Source organism: Misgurnus anguillicaudatus, chromosome 12 (genome assembly GCF_027580225.2).
Source record: "Misgurnus anguillicaudatus chromosome 12, ASM2758022v2, whole genome shotgun sequence".
Classification (NCBI taxonomy): domain Eukaryota; kingdom Metazoa; phylum Chordata; class Actinopteri; order Cypriniformes; family Cobitidae; genus Misgurnus; species Misgurnus anguillicaudatus.
The window spans coordinates 15,604,339-15,623,563 of NC_073348.2; the positions used below are offsets into that span (position 1 = coordinate 15,604,339).

Sequence of the window (19,225 nt, forward strand, 5' to 3'; positions counted from 1 at the left end):
TATTTCAAGAACTGAACTCTATGATATCAAGCCAGACAAATGGTAAGAGGGTAAGAATGTCCAAAGTAGTGCTTTAATCACATGTTGAATTTTGACGTCTGGTATTCAATTTTAAATAACTTTCAATACCTGTTTTTTAGACAAAAAATATTTTAGCATTGGTACATTTCTCAAATTATGCATAACATTCGTAAGTGTATTCACCATTGCCTACAAAAGTCTGTGCCTTCATTTAAATCCTTCATGTTTAAAAAGTAATTATTTATGTCAATGAACAGGTGTCAGTATTTCCAACAGTACAAAATAACACATTACTGTATACACTGTCAAAAATAAAGGTACAAAGCTTTCACTGGGGCAGTACCCTTTAAAAAAGGTCCTAAAATGTACCATTTAGGTACAAATATGTTCCTTTAAAGGTACATTTTGGCAGTTCAAAGTACTAATATGCACTCTTTGGGTACAAAGGTGTACCTTTTTGAGAGGGTACTGTCCCAGTGACAACTTTTGTACCTTTATTTCTGAAAGTGTATGTGTATAAGACTGTAGATGACTCACATTTACGATTAACTTACACATTACAGTGAGTACACTATAGCCTACCTGTAATTGTGCATTGTGATACAGAAATAAAAAGATACAATTTGTACACCAGAACAGAACAATAATTTAAAATTAGACAGGTAAACACACCTTAAACAGTGCTGTATAAAGAATCACAGTGCAGTCTTTATACATCTCCTGACATCCCGGGCTGTCAGGATATCTTGCAATGCAACAGTAGAAACTCACAACATTCCAAAGTCACATACTGCATAAGTAAATCATCATGAAACGGTTCTTTCTCTTCATCAGGGATGAGATCCACAACATCCTCAATGTCTATGGCTGAAGGATCTTGAGATTTGAGTTTCAGTAGTATTAGCAACCTGTGTGCAAAGCAACCCAAGTTGGATCTAACAATGGGCATATAAAGGTCAAATAGAAATGTATGGAGATGTTTTTTGGGGGGGGGGTAAGACTATTAAACAGAGAACCAGCATAATCAGCATGACAAAAGCAATTGATGATTGAAAAGCAGCAACTATACAATAAAACATAATCAATTGCATGTATGTACCAAGCAATTTGTTCAAAAGAATGAGTGAGATTAGATAAGTAACTAGATGGAGGTTTTCATTTGCGATCTAAGAAATGCACCAAAATGAATGAGAAAAACTGGAAAAGTGATTGTTTATCCAAAAAGGAAACTCTCAAACCTGACTTTGTACCTTGCTATGAAAGAAAAAGGATGTTATTTATTACAAACAGAAAATATTTCTTGAAAGGACATGGAAAAGGGCAGCTTTTACTTTTTACTAAACATCTACTTTTGTTTTTAATAAACTATTATATTACTTTTTGGTAAACGTTTCATTTATTTTAGGAAAATCAACTTAACAAAAAGGGTCAGAGAACATTCTTACTACAGTGTGTGTTGTGCTACCCAGTCCCATATAATGATTTACCCTATTAAAATACCTGATTTTTTCTTTTAATTGTGGGATACATGAGATCAGACTCACAAGTGTAAATTATAGACACTAATAGAGAATTACAGACAATTATATATATAGTATTTATTATCATCAAGATCTGTTATAAGTCTATGACTTCTCTGTAAAAGTTATATGAAATCTTTTGCTAAATGTAAGCAAATGTTCACACTTTAATGTGTTAAAACAGCATTTAATTTTATTTATACAAAATAAGTGGAATTTGAAGGAATGTACATTGTTTTAAATCAGAAACAATCTCTCTATGTGCTTACTTGTATCTGTTTAATGCGTGTGACTTAAACAGAAAAAAATTGTGCTGTGGATACGCTATATGTTATATTTCTAGATGTGTGAAAGTGTGCACAACAATTAATGTTTTTTCTGCTTGCAAAATATTCTTTATTATGAAAAGAATGTCTGAAGTTTAAAAAAAACTTTACATTACACATAGGTAATATATTTTCATATTATATACCTCATAAAGATTCCGTAATCAGTAAAGTCGGTAAAACCTTTTCCTTGCACAACCCTTTAGACAGGATTCGGAAAGATCAAATATGATTTGCCATTATCCATTTGATCATTCTGTAAAGAGCCCCACCTCTCCGGGATTCTTTGGGATGTGAAGTTCTGTTATACCATTAGCTGCAATGAGCGCATTTCTCGAGCTTGTCTCCGACGCACGAGAGCAATGCGCAGCAGTTTCCTTATGTTTGTTTTCTATCCTCGTGTAGTTGATTCAGAGTGATTCAGACAAGCACATGAGCACAACAGCATCAGTTCACTGTCAGCCATAGAGCTACATTTCTAAAGCTTTAACTCGGAATATCCTACAGAAGACAAGAAGCTCGAGGTGTATCGTCTCATTGAGAACAAGCGCGTGAGCTGTCAGCATCAAACGAACGCGAGACACGTCGCTATTACATGGTGCGTGGAAGGTAAGAGTGTTTACCTTTGATCTTCCAGGGATCAGATAAGCTTATTCCATGTTAAATGCAAAATAATGATATTTTGTTAATGACTTCACTTAAATATATAATTTCTTATTACTCGGTTATTGCGCTTTTAAACTCCATGCGTGATTTAAATGAAAATCACGTTGTTTGGTTATGATTAAAAATTATGAAATCTAATGTGAATGTAATTTTCGAACTTCTCGACATATTCATCATGTTTTAATGTATTTGTAAATATTATTTGTTTCAGTTATGGTAATTTTCGAATTAAATAAACATGTTTGTAGAACTTTTTCGGCTTCGACTTTAGCTTGAAGTTTAGGATGTGCATCATTTTTGAAACGAAAAACAAACTATGTAACTTTTAATTTACTATTAAATCAATTATTTCTGTTAGGCCTACTTAAACAATATTATCAACATATGTTTAAAGGCAGCACCAGCTGCTTTTTTATTTTTGTAGTAGCCTATTCACATCTCACATGCAACCAGTTTTTATATCGAATATAAAAGCTGTTAATTAAAACCAAAACCTTATTTTTAAAAAAAACGGTTTAGTTTGAGCGATTTTTCATTTTAAATTAAGTACGCTTTTGACTTACATTATCTCGGACTCAATGTATAGAGAGAAACGTACAGTGTCAAAACTTTTATGATATGCTACCAATGTGTTAAAACATTATTGACCAGAAATTGCCGTAAATATTTTTCATTTTTAAAAAGTGTTATAAATAGCATAATAATATAGACGAACAAAACTATAAATCACCCCACAAGAACACAAAAATGTTGATTCTATAATGTATTACCGTTAAACGCTTAAATACATTGGTGACCATTTCAGAGTTTGACTGATGTTGGAGAGGGTGAGCTGAACTGCACAAGAAAAAAAGACGATTCTCCTGAGCACTGGATAAGGTATGTGCACCATTGTACTATTATACAATCAAATAGGGCTACTCATTACAATTTTAATAAAATTAATATTTTTCTCGTAAGTATCGCCTTTCGTGTTTTTAGTGCAACCAGAAATATGTCTAATTAAATCATTTCACGTTATGGCATCTCACATTTTCTCCTACATTAATGACATAGAAAGATTATTTGGTTCCTTCATTGTTTCTGATTATTAGTTTTGGACATTGTAGATGGAAATATTTAAAAGCAATTAATTATGCATATGTTACAACTGATAGCTTATTGTTATGCATAAAGACTTCGGACTGCTGTAAAGCTATGGATGGCACCACACTGTATCGATTCATAACCCTATTTACCTGGTTGATATACTGTCATATCACTGTTCAATCAAGAGATGTATCTAATTATCTTGTATAGTAATAAATATAATGTGCATATTTTAGACTACTGGAAGTCAGATACTTTGAGAAGTGATGTCATACCACCAGAGTAATTTTATAAATTTATCTTATTGTCTGTACTTAAGACCAAATAAATAGGGGTGATGCTTGTACAGTAGGAAACATCTATGGGCCATGAATACTTGTATTGTTACAAGCCTGATGAAATGGGTTGTGTTTAAATTATATTGCTTTTAAGTCTTTACAGATGAAGTGCCATTTAGTCTTGCAATTTTCTGATAGAGCTCCAGCATTAAATAAGGATTATAATGTGGGACAGTGTACTCAAGCCTATTTAGACCGCAGAGTACTGTGGGACTTTTTGTTCATGATAGTCATAGTCTTCACTGGCATTACAGTTGAGGGTAAGATCATTTGTTTTATTGTAGGGTAGTAAATGCGTGCTTTAGAAAAAGATATTTTAAGTGTTTAAAAATACCAAAGTTTGCCTGAGGTATTTTGTTTGATGATGAATTTGGTGTGTAATGTTGTATTTTTTTTTTAGCTATTGGGTCTACTCCTTTTTTCTTATGTATTGACCCTGACAGGTCACATAAGTAATTTTTTAAACGCATGATTAATTTCACAGTAGGGTTAACATACATATAGATGATGTTTAATGCATCAGGCAGTCATGGACTATGATTTTTCAAGGCCTACATATTTAGGCAGTTAACTGTTCTGCACGAATAGCTAAGCAGTTGTACTGGTGATCAGCTGTGGTGAAACATAAACTGTGCAATTATCAGTTCACAACGCACACTCTTTTATACCTTATTTCGCAGATTTTATTATTATAAAGGTTATTTAAAACATCAGTAGAATGCTAAAAAATTTAAGATAGAACATTATAAAATATGATGTTAATTTAAAGGAATATATATATATATATATATATATATATATATATATATATATATATATATATATATATATATATATATATATATAATGTGTCTGTGTGTGTGATACAAAAAATACAAGTATACATATAATAGGATGACAGAGTCTTTTGGCTATTGGGAGACAAAAGCCAGCAGGATGGGATCTAAATGAGATTTGGGGGGCTGCAGATGGGACCCTTTCTTTCCTGTCAATATGACATCGCTTTACAAAACACTTGACCTTTAATCTTAATTCCATTACTACAACACGCCGTCACAATTAAGCACAGTCATATTATTAATTGTATACTTACATGCAAACCTACCTGCATTGCTAAATTGTCACTTACAATGTTGACAATTAACAAAACTAGCACCTCTTTTTTAGCAAATAATGTTTTGTAACACGGCAATTTTATATACTATGAAGAAAATGATGCCGTTTCAACATAATGAGATTTTTTGATATTCAGATCAATAGTGCACATGACTGATTTGTCGGAAAACATGACATCGCTATCAAACGATTAGTTTTTCTTTGAGTTGTGGTCGATTCAGTATGTACAGCCCATGTATTATCCTCATAATGATAACAAATGACGTGCCGACATTTTGTCGCCTTTCTTTTGATTTATGAATGTGCGAAAATTTTGGACAGTTTTGGTGTGTGGCAATGCAGATAACATAATGATAGACTATTAACAGATCGACTTGACTTATCGGTATAGTGTGGCTACTTTATTTTACAGTGTAAAGGGTAGCCTACAACTTTATAGCCTATTAAATAAACGGATAAGAATAAACTAAAACTACATTGCAACTTTAATTGTTATAGACTACGAATGTTTAAAAACCAATGACAAAAACAACTTTATTTTCTGTTTTGTTTTGTGTATTGAAAGGCTATTTATTATTCGTTAGTTTCCGTAGTTTAAATGTTAAACCATACATGAGACATGCAATTAATGATGTCTATTTGAGCCACGTTTTGTCATTTGGTTACATTTCTTGCGAGTTATGAGATAACATGTTTAAATCAATGTAATGTAATGTGTATTATCAAATGAAACGCAATCAGCGCTGTCCATGCTTTTAAAGCAATTACACATGGGTGCTTTATGGGTGGTTTTCCCTGCCCTGCAGCTCGTGTTTGAGATTCTCTTTAGTGTGTTTGAGTGGCAGTTGGTGAAAAGTCATTGGCTCTTCAGAGGGGCAGAGTCACGTCAATCACTCGCATCCCGCACCGGGAATAAGAGACGGTGTGTGAGAGACGGGCGGCTGTTCGCTCTTTCACTGGTGTTTGTCTTGCACTGTTAACCGGACGCGATAAAGGAGGCCACATCATGCTTCTGTAAAATTGCTACAGTCGCTGTCTTATTGACCGTTTGCATTGTGAAATGCGAATGTTTAAATTCTCATACGGATTACGGACATCAATTATATTCTGTAGCGTTTGGACATCTCCGACAGCGAGCGGGGGTAAGAAATAAAAACTTTTTGGTTCCGTCTGAAAATGACAGATTTTCGTTTAGTTTTATTAATTTTAGTACGATTTTTTTCTCGATGATTAACAGCTAAATGTGACGGGACAGTTTGTGTTTATGATTATTATTATTTTAGTATTAGTAGTATAGTATTATTATTATTATTAGACCATTACCTAAATTACCTAGTAGCTAAAACATTTAAGAACCTAAACTCCGCATTTAGTGATTCTTTATGTCAAAATGGAATTTAACTGTATGGACTGCATATATTAATCTGCCTATACTTTTTGTTAAATTTAGTTTTAATGTTTTTTTTTCCAAACATTGTTAAATTCGTTAAACATTTGAAAAACGTATTTTTCTGCGCGTTTCTTCTTTATGCGTTTCTAGACAAAACGACAAATCATTCCGCAGAGTGTGCTCAGTGAATAACAATTATTATTTTTAAATTGGTTGGCTTTCTGATTTAGTTATTTAATTGGGGCTTTTATGTAAGTATACCGTTGGTTACAGTTTCTTTTTAAAAGTATATCGCATTAATTTGTCATTTTCCTTTATTTTTTATCTGTCTTGAAATTTATCTTGGTCTAAATGTCAGTAATAAAAGTGATACATTTTTCAATTCTCATTATAATTGCTTTTTACAGCGCAATAATTCTAGTTCAAATTTAATAACTATGCTACTTAATCAAATTTGTGCAATCTCTTCATCATGTTTTATAAGCATGTTTTGGTTTAATTCTAGTAATGTAATTATAGTCATGCATAATTTTTCTTTGTTTAGTTTTTTTTTGTTATTTTAATATGATAAATTAACGTTTTTATTAAATCTTTTCACAGACTAACATCTCCAGTCAGTGGTCTCCAAAGAATGGAAAAGAGTCTTCTGCCTGAACCAAGCAACATTGTGATGGCCACTCCACCGAGTTCATTTCAGCAGGAACCCTTGACACCCCCAAGATCCAACCACTCTTCCTCCCTCAAGCCCAATCAAGTTGGGCAAGTCATCCTTTATGGGGTGCCTATCGTCTCACTGGTCATTGACCACCAGGAGCGGTTATGCCTGGCACAGATATCTAATACGCTCTTGAAGAACTACAGCTACAACGAGATTCATAATCGTCGCGTGGCTTTGGGCATAACCTGCGTCCAGTGCACCCCAGTACAGCTAGAGATCCTTCGGCGGGCGGGCGCCATGCCCATCTCGTCACGCCGCTGTGGCATGATCACCAAACGGGAAGCTGAGCGACTCTGCAAGTCTTTCCTGGGTGAGAATTCGCCACCCAAGCTGCCAGACAACTTTGCCTTTGACGTGATGCATGAATGCGCCTGGGGCTGTCGAGGAAGTTTCATCCCAGCACGCTACAACAGCTCAAGGGCTAAATGCATCAAGTGCTCCTACTGTAATATGTACTTCTCCCCTAACAAATTTATCTTCCACTCACACCGCACACCTGAGGCCAAGTACACGCAGCCAGACGCCGCCAACTTCAACTCCTGGCGTCGGCACCTTAAATTGACGGAGAAAATCCCACAAGAGGATCTGATGTTTGCCTGGGAGGATGTAAAAGCCATGTTCAACGGTGGAAGCCGCAAGAGGGCACTCCCTTCCTCTAACTGCTCGCCCATGGGCCCCATAAAGGCCGTCAACTCAGTTCTGCCCCACATGATCTCTCCAGAACTGGCCCAGAAGAGAGGCAGGTATGAGGACGATGACGATTTGGACACCAGTAGCCTTTCACCCCGTAAAGCCCCTCGCAGTTACCCGGTTATTCCGGTCCCTAGCAAAGGTTTCAGCATGTTGCAGAAGTTCCCACCAACATCACTATTCCCCAGTCCCTACACTTTCCCTGCATTTGGCCTGTGTCCCCAAAAGAAGGACGACACTGAGGCAACCAATGGACAGAAAAACAGTGGCCTTTCAGGACTTCTATGGCCCGGACGCAAGGACACTTTTTACCCACCCTTTTGCATGTTCTGGCCCCCAAGGGCAACAGGGGGCATTCCAGTACCCACTTATCTCCAACCTCAACCTAATGCTCTTACATCGCTCACAGAAAGCCCTTCTCTCAGGCAAGCCTTTTTGGACCTGTCTGAACAGGGCGATGCTAGTTCTGGCTTAGACACTAACCCCAGATCTGGTCTGTTCGAGAGTGACTGCCCTCCCGTGACCTCTGACCTGCGACCTGCCTCAGAGGGCTGGCTAAAGCTGCTAGATGCACCCTCGCTTCAAACCCGCAAGGCCAGTTACCATTCAGCCTTCCGTCCAGTAGTTAAAGACACGGAAAGTATTGCCAAGCTCCATGGCAGCCTCGAGGACTTCGGCCCAGAAAGACACCTTTCCCCTGGCACCAGCTGCAGTTATCAGAGCGATAGCGGGGAGAGCGATGAGGAGCAGGAGGTGGATGTGGAGACGAAACAGGATGAGGAACAGGAGGACTTCAGCAGCCATACAGCACAGACTCCACCACAGACACTGCAGCAGCCATGCGGACTCCACATACGCAGACCCTCTGATAGCGCAGTTGAACAGGCCAAAGATCAAGCTTCCTTTCCATCCATTCCCAGCGAGACCTTAGCAGAGGACAAACCCACCCACGCTGTCAGTCCGCCTGCCATTCTCAAAGTCCCCAGCCCTGTTCATGGCTCGCTGGAGGAAAGCCCTGCATGCAAAAATGTAAATATTCCCTCCAGGCACTTTAACTAATTATTTAAATGCAGGCCATAGGCTGGCAGGGTCCGTATGCATAACAAGATTGATAGTCGACGTTCCCTGCAGAAATGAAATATTCAGAGCTCTTTGATCCCTCCTAATAAGCCCAGTCGTGTTTTGTTTAATGGCGACATTATGTTTGCTCCCCTTTGTCACTTCTGCCTATTAGCCTTTTTAATCTTTAACCTTCTGACGCTACGTTAACAGAGGAAACAGACAGTCACTACTAGCAATGCAAAGGGAAGTGGGAATTCTTTAGCAATTAGCCTTAGCGCACAAAGACAGGCAGACACACAAGATCCAGCCAACACATAAGTGGTGTGTTGATTTATCTAAAGTATCTCGATAGCATGCCACAGCCAAACAAGCATCAGGATCATATATAAAACATAACAGCTTTGTCATTCTCAAGGATAATCAATTCTGTGCTTTTGGCTGACTGATATATTTTGTTGCTCTATGTTCAACCTTTGGCCTGATGTTATGAATCAGTTCTAATCAGACATTGTCGGATGTTTTATGGTTGCAGGCTCACAAGAGCAGAGACGATGGGCTGCCGGCCTATGCAACCAAAAACAAGACAACCATGTCAGGTGAGAAATGGACCATCTGCTGTTTATATGCCAGTTTTATTTGAATGTCTTTCTCTACCTTAAACACACACACACACACACACACACACCTACTAATGATACAAATAATTAAATGCATATACTGATCCACCTATTCATTTGATGTCTTAATTTCATTTGTCTTTTAGATGACAACAAAGAACAAAGCAGTTTTTTCATCCCTGATACAGAAACGTCTGCTCCTGAATACTGGCGAGAGAATCCAAGTAAGAACGCACATCACTTTATCACCATTTTACATCTAACACTTACAGCAAGAGGGCTACAAAATAATTTTCGCGACACAGTAGCCCATCCCTGCAAGGATATTAGGATTAATCTAAATATAAAAGATGCAGGATGGAATATACTATTGCAGCAATCTTAAAATGGACCAGCTCTCGCCACAATGACATTGGGAAAATGTGTTCAGTAGGGAGCCATAACAGTTCAGGAAGACAATCAGCTCATCGCTGGGAAGGTGACAATCACCATTTGAACAATATCAAATGGAAATAATTGCCTTTTGCTCGGCATAAACTTCCATTAGAAAGATCATAGCTTATTGCCTTTTATCTGTCAGAAAGACATTAAAAGTGTTTTACGACATCTATACCAACATTTGTATTATCCAGCCGATAATGATCTCCCCGTATAACGTATAATATATTTGAAAAAAATTACATGAAACAAATTAAATGAAACCACCTTCGCCTGATTGCTAAATGTCTCCAAGGGGCTACAGAGAAACGTGATTAGAACTTCTGATTTTCCAAAGAGTCTAAAGGCAGTGTCTTAAAGATAGTTCTGTTTCTTGGGAGAAACGAAAAAAATAATCTAATTTTCCATTTATATAATGCAAACTGCCTTGGCTTTGACTATTCACGGTTAATTGACTGTCAAACGAGGTTGTTATCCTCAGGCACTGTCTGCAAATTTGCTTGTCAAATGAGACAGAGAGAAGGAGAGCGAGAACAAGACCGCTTTCCAAATGAGGAACGCCTTGTTCGGCTTAAGGAGGCAAGATGGGAAATGAGAAGAGAGAGAGACAGCGAATGAGGGGAAGATTATATGAACGCATTGGATCACTTCATTTGAGCTATTTGCAATTTAGACACAAAAACACAGCTGTGCAATGGACGTCGCAGCTCCTTAGGATTCCAATCAAAACTGTTCATGATCATTTTATGATTCAATACTGCCATAACATTGAAGAAATCAGCAGAATAACAATTTTCAGAACAATCTCACCTATTTTATTATACATGTATATGGTAATGGATATTGTAATGAATTAATTTAATGACAATTAATGCCCTTATCAGATACAGAGTAATGTTCAGGTATATGACGTTGAATATATACAGAAGGCACAGATTTTTTACATAATCATATTTATATCACAAGAATACCATCGCCCCACCACTATCCTAACAAAATTATATTTCTATTTCCAAATAGGAATGGATAATAATAAAATACTTTGTAATGCAGTTTGATTCTGATAGACTGTTTCTAATACTCATACTGACATCTACTGACTGCTAATGGTACTACGGTATTCTGTCAGTTGACATACGGAATACATAAACCTAGAAACTCAGATGCAGATCTTTTGTATTGGGGGGCACTGAGAGTATTTACTCATTGGGCCTAGGAAGAGGGGCCCATCCATAATTACTGTATACAATACCCTTACTGAATGCAGAAAATTACATTATGAAAAGTATATTTTAAAATTGTACATTTTGCTCAGCAGATCCAAGTAAGGACCCAAACTCTCCCGTGTCTCTTAAGAAGGATGTTGAGAACATGGAAAAAGGTGAGATGGCAACTGAATTACAAAACGATATTGCATCATATATTTTACAGTAAAATGCCTTGATTCAGAATTGCACTGCTTGAATTAAATATAATTCTCCAATCTCTAATATAACCGAGATTAAATATTATTATTCATTTTTTGTATAATCTGTCCTTTAGAGGAACTGCAGAAGGTTCTCCTCGAGCAGATAGATTTAAGGAGGAGACTCGAGCAAGAGTTTCACGCTCTTAAAGGCAGCGCTCCATTCCCAGTTTTCCATAAGTTTCCCCTCATCATCTTACACACTATGTTATCACAGCTAAATGAAATCAAATAATCTTCTTTCTCTTGACATGATGACCAATAAATTAATATAACTCTATAATGATTAGAGCGAGTTTAACCTAAAGCCTATAACAATGAACTAAATTTCAAACATTGAAATCTATACTACAGTAATCTAGATGTATAGTTAATATGCAATCCAAAAAGGTAAAACAATCACTACAGTTATATTATCAGCACAATAAGTTTAATAAATGGTTGAGGGAATTTTAAATTTATTGTAAAAGTGTTTGGCATGAGGCCTTTTTGTTTCAATATCAGCATTCATTTAAATTCAAAGAAACCTAAGGATTCTTGCTACTTCAGCTCAGTTTAAAATTCCAAAGCATGTACTTTGTGCCTTAATAAAAATAAACAAAAAAAGTATTTTTAAGGAGTTGGTCAGGAAATCAATGTTACAAATTTGCTTACATTTTATTAGTGATCTAATTTAATGAAGAATATTTCTTCTCCATTTTATGTTTGCATTTCTTTTGATTGTATAATTTGGTTTCTTTATTGAAATCTTTTAAATAAAAAACAATAAATTAGGAAATCATAAACCTTTTTTAAAAATTTGACCCCTTTATTTTCTGTCTTAATAAATTTCCATTATTTCCATAATTGTTGGACATAACATTTAAAACAGTATTCTTAAATGAAAGAATGGGGGTTAATGAAACTTGCTGTCTTACAGATAACTTTCAGGACCAAATGAAGAGAGAACTGGCTTACAGGGAAGAGATGGTACAACAGTTACAGATGGTAAGAGTGTGCAAATATATAATTTCTCATCTATTTCAATCAGTGGATAAAAAAATCCAACACATGAATCAGATTTGAAACATCAATTAGTATTTTAAAGCAGATCAAATTTATATTACAAGAAAATAATAAAATAAAAGCCAGATATAAACAGACAACCAGCAGGATCTAAATACTTAGAGTATTTTGTTTTCTACAACTGGTTCAACATTGCATAGCAGTGTGACATCAATCACTTGTGCATCTGTGTTTTAACACATGGATAATGTTGGCAGACTGCCGTTGTGTGTTCTTTCAGTTCAATATCATCAGTCAATCCAGGCATATATCATATATGAACGAATATAACATGAAAGATTAAAGCTGAACCTGAGTAATGCATGAAACCAAGAGAAATATATATAGTGAAGATTTCTACTTCTTGAAACAAAGGCTTTCTTGTTTGTCACCACATATTTAAGCAATAAGGTGGAAGAGGCTGTGCAGTAATATATGTAAATCAAAGTTAATGGTTGACCTCTATTGATGCTATATACACAATAGTTAAACAAACAGCTATTTTACCTTAAAGTATTGTTTGTTTTACACTATAAATAGTTAATTGTATTTTAGAACAGCTGTAACACTCCATTGATGAATCAGCATCCAGGATTGGAATATTCAGTTTTATAAATGCGCTTAATGGTCTTTTACATCCATATTAGCTGTAAGCAAAATGTTGCATTGCTGATGGAAATGTTAAATAATAATGAATCATATAATCTTCATTTGTAGATTCCCTATGCAAACATTATTAGAAAAGAAAAGGTTGGGACACATCAAAACAAAAGCTAAATGGTAAGTAGCAAGTTGTATTTCTACATAGTTTTTGTTAAATTAATTAAAATTAAATAATCATTGTTACATGAAAACAAAATATATTTTTAAAGTTACAAAAAAATCTCAATGTATTATTTTTTACAATATTTTTCTGATTCTTCTGGAAATCTGTATTATAGTAACTGTTATATGTTTTACTGCAGGTAACATCGTGTAAAAACATAAATAAAGCTGCTCTCAACATTTTTCGATACACAGAAGTTAAACCATTCAGATCATCATAAGGATTCATCACGCACAATGGAAGAAACCTGTTCCTTTGCACCACGAGCTGCTTTCACTGAATCAAAATGTCAAATGCTGTCATTGATACGGCCCCATCAAATAATGTCAATTTCATCAGTGAAGCCAAATGACATCAATCTACTGAGATACAGGACAATATGCATCTACAGTGATTTATAATTTATATGTCCTATTTCCTGTACAGTAACCCCATTTGGGTTATTTATGAACTCATTTAAGTTTATTTATTTATTTACATTCACTTATTTATTAATATCTGCAAACTGTACAATTATATTAGCTAAAGGTTGTAAATAGAGGCACAAAAAGGAGGTTGTGGGGGAAACAGGTTGCTCTGTACTGTACTGTGGTCTAAGAGCAATTTGAAAGTGTAAATCTTTCTTGTTTTGCCTGTTTAAATAAAACATTGACATAAACACAAGATTTAAAAAAAAGTTATTGACTGTTCATGCAAATGTATTTAAAAATGTTCTTGTAGTTTCTCTACTATTTATGTGGATAATTAAAGTCTATAATATGAAAACACAATTGTTGACTGCTTATCCTTTAGAGAAAATTCCTACTGGTATTTTGTAAATAACAATAAAATAATTTAATAATGGTGTAATAATGTATTAAAAAACGATTATTTAAAAAGGTACAATTGTTATATTATGTATCACATACACACACATTGTTTCCATGTTTTATGGGAACTTAGATGTCTTCACACTCCTCCCTCCCAAAAAATTCATGACATAAAACAATCTTAAATCTAGAATTTGAATAAAAACAAAACATATCAAATTACACAATGCAGTGCTGTTGGTTTGTAGACTTATTATTCGGAGGTTAATTGCATAGAAATTATGATGAATTAATGTATTTTAAAAAGTGTCATGAAACTAGATAAAGACACATTTTCTCTTACCTTTAACAAAACTTTAATTTTTTAAGACAAAATCAACACATCAATTGACACATAAGAGTGTTTTTTCCAGACTAGTCCCAGACTAAAATGCATATTTGAGCTGCCTACATTTAAAAACACCTTGCACTGACATATCTTAACATACATCTGTGCCATTGTTTTGTCTCAAGATGCACACCACCAGTATTGTTTTTTGTAAGGTATATTTGTAAAAATGTCCATATAACTAAGGCCTATAGTCCTGGATTAATCTAAACCCTGTCCAGGAAACTGCCCCATAATGTTAAATAGCATAACACAAAAATTGTAAAACAACATTCTTTTTGGAGTGTGTTTGTCCCCATGCACACCGTAGGGATTAGCAGGACCCCCCTCTCAAATGTTGCATGGTGCATTCTTTCTTATGAATTTTCTTAAGGTTAGCTACATTTCTGACAATTTCATGTGTCACACTTTATTAGTGTCTATGGTGTTATGTTTATTACGTGCAGATTTTAAATATTTTAAACTAAATTTTTCCTAAATGTCCCCTGATCTTGAAATCATCATGACAGCTCTATTTTAGAAAAGACTGGATTTAGGATAATTTGTCTGTGGTGTTACTGTCTGTGGTGTTCTTGTCTTTTTACTTCAAATATTGGTAACACCACAGACATAAGTGGATGTTTTACCAGTTTTTTATTAAATGATTTAAAATTAAACATTTTATTAAGACTCAATTTTAATGGATATAGCATATTTAACTAATTTTATATGCATAACAATACATTTTATCAAATGAAAACAAAATAAGCAATTTTACAATTTCTTCTCATTTGCCACCCTAATTGAAGAATGACCCATTGTTATTTGTATATATCACATATGCATATAATAACTTTAAAAATATTAACCAATGGGCAAATAAATAGTTGTTAGCTAAAAATGTACGTTAATAACAAACAAATAAAAAAGAACATACAATAAAAATGAATGATCGAAGTTCCATGAACGATACGTCAATCAAAACTATAGGCGCGCGCTTGTGACGTTGCTACCGAGCGACCCGAGTTCGATGACGTCACCATAAGTGGTAGTGCCAACATGGCGTTCACACTATACGCGCTGATTCAAACAGCGATTTTATTCACTAATGCCATCGCTGTTCTCCACGAAGAGAGGTTTCTCAGTAAAAGTAAGTTCTTATCAATGTATTTTACTTCGAAGTATAAGACGACAGCTTTGATCTAGTATGAATGTGCAGTGCCAGTTGTCTAGTCTAGTGTTTACGTTAACGTTACTTAAAAATGTAGGAGACATTCTGGAAATAAATGTGAAATGCTTTTAAACACATGATCATAACATGCCTTGTTTTGTTGTTTCGTTCCCTGTAGTTAATTGGTAGCTTTTGTGTTATCACCTTTATATAATCGGTACAAAAATAACACGCAGTTGTTTGGTTTAAAGTTTTTTTTACTCAAATGCATACACACTTGACAGATTTGTCTATGATTATACAGTAAAGCACTCAAAGATGCAAGTCATGAAGTTGACTGTAAGGAATTAAGAAAAAGTGTGGGACAGACAGACAGGGTCACAAATATGCAGTGGAAAATGCCTATAGACCATTTAAAAAGATGTAAACACTACTGGTCCAGAAATACTTTCTGTTTTAGTTTGTGACTGTTTTTTTATTTCACATATATCATTATCTTTAAGATGTTTGTTTAACTTTTTGATTCAGATCTCTATGTTGGTTGTATTTTATCAGAACGTTTATCTAGTGTTAAAAAACTGAAACGGGAAGTGCTTCTGGACCAGTGTTGTTTGCATCTTTTGAAATGGTCTATATAGAAATGGTTGCATTATCATAGATGGCTGTCTAACAGATCTTTCATTTTCAGTTGGCTGGGGGGCTGAGCAAGGTATTGGAGGCTTTGGAGATGAACCTGGCATTAAAGCACAACTTCTTAACCTTATTCGATCTGTTAGGACAGTCATGAGAGGTATGCTCATTTTTATTTCATACTGATCTTGTCACCAAGGTTGTATAACTAATTTTAAATATCCATATCATGGTACATTTATTGCCAGAATACATCATTCAGGGCTCAAAATTAACTTTTTATTTGGTAGCACTGGTGCTCCCAACTTTAAAGAGTTAGGAGCACCAGCAAAAATTTAGGCGCATCCATCCAAAAATTTAAAAGCACCACAACTACAATGTAAATGTTAATAGATTTATTTTATTAAAAATAAAACACCACCACCGGGCTTTACACATCCTATGGCAAGCATTTAAAAGTTGGTCTTCTATTTTATTTTATTTTTTGCTGCATAAATTCCTAAATGAATACCCAAATGCTGTTGAAATAGTATAGCAGCAATAATAATTTAACAATTACAGGTAGCATGATTAAGATTGCATAGAAAATCTAGCAAACACGTAAAACACTGATTAATTGTGACATTACAAAAGTGACGCTAATATAGAAGGCTAATATATATTGGTATTGATAACTGCATTACCAGGATGCTTTTACTACTAAATAGGCAATGTTTTAAAAAATACAAAATAAACATACCATCAGCATTGTCGTATTCCACAGCAACATGGACCACAAGGATGTTTGTCGAATGTCCATTCACCAGCGCATGCGCACATACACCATCAAACACACTTTGACAGACAGGTCGGTGTCTCTCCATCAATAATAAACACATTTGTCATGACACGTCTTGTGTTTTTGGCACTTTCGCCATGTTTAAGCAAGGTACGTCTGGCGCTTAAAATGTTTTGATTCCGCCATTAACGCCGTTTTACAGGATTTACAGTAAACACTGTAAGTTACATTTTCATAGCGGAGACACTCGAAATCTTTAAGCCACTCTCTCTGAAAGGTTTAACGTCAACACGTATTTTCCGGTGGTGGAGTTACATTTGAATCCGGATCGTCATCAAAAAATACAGTAACCTGGCTGTAATCGGCTCGCTCTTGTCATACTCGCGACGCGTTCGTCTTTTCATATTTCCGCGCTTCACGGCAACAAGGAATGACTGACGCTCATATTAGCCAATCTGCGGTCTTCAACTCGCGTCACAACAAAATGGGCAGTCGCACAAATGCTCCCAAATATATTTTAAGGTCGCACAGATTAAATTTCGGTCGCATATGCGACCAAAATGGTCGCAATTTCGAGCCCTGTCATTTTTAGAAATTATGCTCTCTTTTTTTTTGCATTGCATTGCTGTTTTTGTGCTGCTTTTGTCTCTGTATTTTATTTTACTTGTGGTCACAAATATTTTCAACAGTAACACATTTTTGTTTTCCCTCCACAGTGCCTTTGATAGCGGTAAATTCAGTGTGCATCGTCTTACTGTTGCTGTTTGGATGAAGAGGAAATGGACTGCTATGGAACAAGCTCTAAAGTGGAACAAGAAAAAGTGGACTGTTTTTTGTAACTGATTATTTATGTTGCTCTCAAATGTCTCAAAATTATTCTTAAAACAATTTCTTTAAGTTCTCTGGGAGTTGTTTTAAATTAAAATTGTCAGAGCATTTTTTCATGACTTGTTGCATTAATTGCTGATGTTATAAAAGCACCTGCCTTTTTCATTATTTGGTATTTCTGTCAGTTAATCTGGAGTTTTGTGTATTTCTGAGTAACTGGCTGACAGCTATCATAGTCAATCATAGTTTGTTTTTTGCACCTGAATCTTTTCCCCTTAAATAATGAGATTTTCTAAATTAAAGTTGAGATAATTTCAAAAGAGGTTCCAGGAGAAGGTCCCTAAATGTTTTAAAGATCTTTGTTGGCTATGCTGAGATTGCAGTGCTGGTAGATAACAAGTTTATACACATCTGAAAGGCTTTTGAAGTAGGCCAAACTTTTGTGAGCCAGTCAGCACATTTGGCAATTGTTTCCTATTTTAATAAAGTCTATGTGTCTTTCCATCTATTCTGTCATGTTTAAAACTCTTTTTGTGGTTGTACACTATACCCATAATTATTTTACCCAGTAGTTAAATGGTTAATTTGCAGACATCAGTTTGATATTTGACATGATATATTTGGTTTAGTGATAAGAACCATATGGACTCCATTAACAACAGTGGATTAATGCATTAGGTTTAGAGTACCTTTTTATTAACAGTAGCCTAGACCACAGATAATACATGTTGAATTACAACCATATGTTCATACAAGCGATTACAACCTAACCCTTTTATAATCTATGCTTAATAGTTATTACAGTTTACGTTGTGTCTTTATACTTGTATAAAGACTATAATCCTATGATTTATCCAATGAAGAATCCTGACATTTGATTTTTATTAGCAGTTAAATATTCCCCAATCACTCAAAACAAAGACTTCTACCATATCTAGTGCTTGTACTAACTGAAGTTATTGAACAGATAGTATTAGTAAGGTCGTTTTTTACTGTGAGATTTTTTACTGTAAAATGAAAGTGCTACAAATGCCATTTAATCTGCTATTAAAACGGCCAGCATGAGTGAATAATCTGTGTCACCCTCTTAAATGATTACAAACTTTTAGTGTGGGCAAAAAGCATGTATCCTCTTAGGAATATAAAAATGTATTAAATAGGATATGAAATGCTAATATTAAAGGGAATAATGTTCTCAAATCTGTATAGTTTAATGTCCAAACAAAAAACAAGACGGGTGTTTGACAGGCATTAATTCGGACAGCAAAATTTAAGAGCGAGCCTTTGAATGACCCTATTTGTAAGTAAGTGTAGTT

At 35.0% G+C, this 19,225-nt stretch overlaps 2 protein-coding genes across 5 annotated transcripts; both read left to right on the top strand.

Moving 5' to 3' along the window:
• The first annotated feature begins 2,148 nt into the window (after positions 1–2,148).
• On the top strand, positions 2,149–14,290 carry skor2 (SKI family transcriptional corepressor 2). Of its 4 annotated transcripts, none has more exons than XM_055209106.2 (10): positions 2,149–2,476; positions 3,339–3,412; positions 7,067–8,903; positions 9,469–9,532; positions 9,700–9,777; positions 11,307–11,372; positions 11,534–11,632; positions 12,376–12,443; positions 13,218–13,280; positions 13,466–14,290. In XM_055209106.2, the coding sequence occupies exons 3-9, from the start codon at positions 7,098–7,100 to the stop codon at positions 13,275–13,277; spliced, it is 2,241 nt and encodes a 746-aa protein (XP_055065081.2). In that variant the 5' UTR covers positions 2,149–2,476; positions 3,339–3,412; positions 7,067–7,097; the 3' UTR covers positions 13,278–13,280; positions 13,466–14,290. The 4 variants fall into 4 exon arrangements, with proteins under 4 accessions (XP_055065081.2, XP_055065083.2, XP_073730118.1 ...); XM_055209108.2 differs by having other exon boundaries at positions 2,149–2,465; XM_073874017.1 differs by having other exon boundaries at positions 2,150–2,465; positions 11,310–11,372; positions 13,466–14,289.
• Positions 14,291–15,492: 1,202 nt separating this feature from the next.
• On the top strand, positions 15,493–18,417 carry ier3ip1 (immediate early response 3 interacting protein 1). Its single transcript, XM_055209105.2, has 3 exons — positions 15,493–15,652; positions 16,362–16,463; positions 17,798–18,417. The coding sequence occupies exons 1-3, from the start codon at positions 15,562–15,564 to the stop codon at positions 17,851–17,853; spliced, it is 249 nt and encodes an 82-aa protein (XP_055065080.1). The 5' UTR covers positions 15,493–15,561; the 3' UTR covers positions 17,854–18,417.
• The last annotated feature ends 808 nt before the right edge of the window (positions 18,418–19,225 follow it).

What these genes read in the sequence shown, in the direction of transcription:
- skor2 (XM_055209108.2), top strand. An exon ending in TGTTGAGAACATGGAAAAAG is followed by an intron (nt 11,373 to 11,533) that starts GTGAGATGGCAA and finishes TCTGTCCTTTAG; the next exon opens with AGGAACTGCAGAAGGTTCTC. An exon ending in TGGTACAACAGTTACAGATG is followed by an intron (nt 12,444 to 13,217) that starts GTAAGAGTGTGC and finishes CTTCATTTGTAG; the next exon opens with ATTCCCTATGCAAACATTAT.
- ier3ip1 (XM_055209105.2), top strand. Translation starts at nt 15,562, where the DNA reads ATGGCGTTCACACTATACGCGCTGATTCAAACAGCGATTTTATTCACT. An exon ending in AGAGAGGTTTCTCAGTAAAA is followed by an intron (nt 15,653 to 16,361) that starts GTAAGTTCTTAT and finishes TTTCATTTTCAG; the next exon opens with TTGGCTGGGGGGCTGAGCAA. An exon ending in TGTTAGGACAGTCATGAGAG is followed by an intron (nt 16,464 to 17,797) that starts GTATGCTCATTT and finishes TTCCCTCCACAG; the next exon opens with TGCCTTTGATAGCGGTAAAT.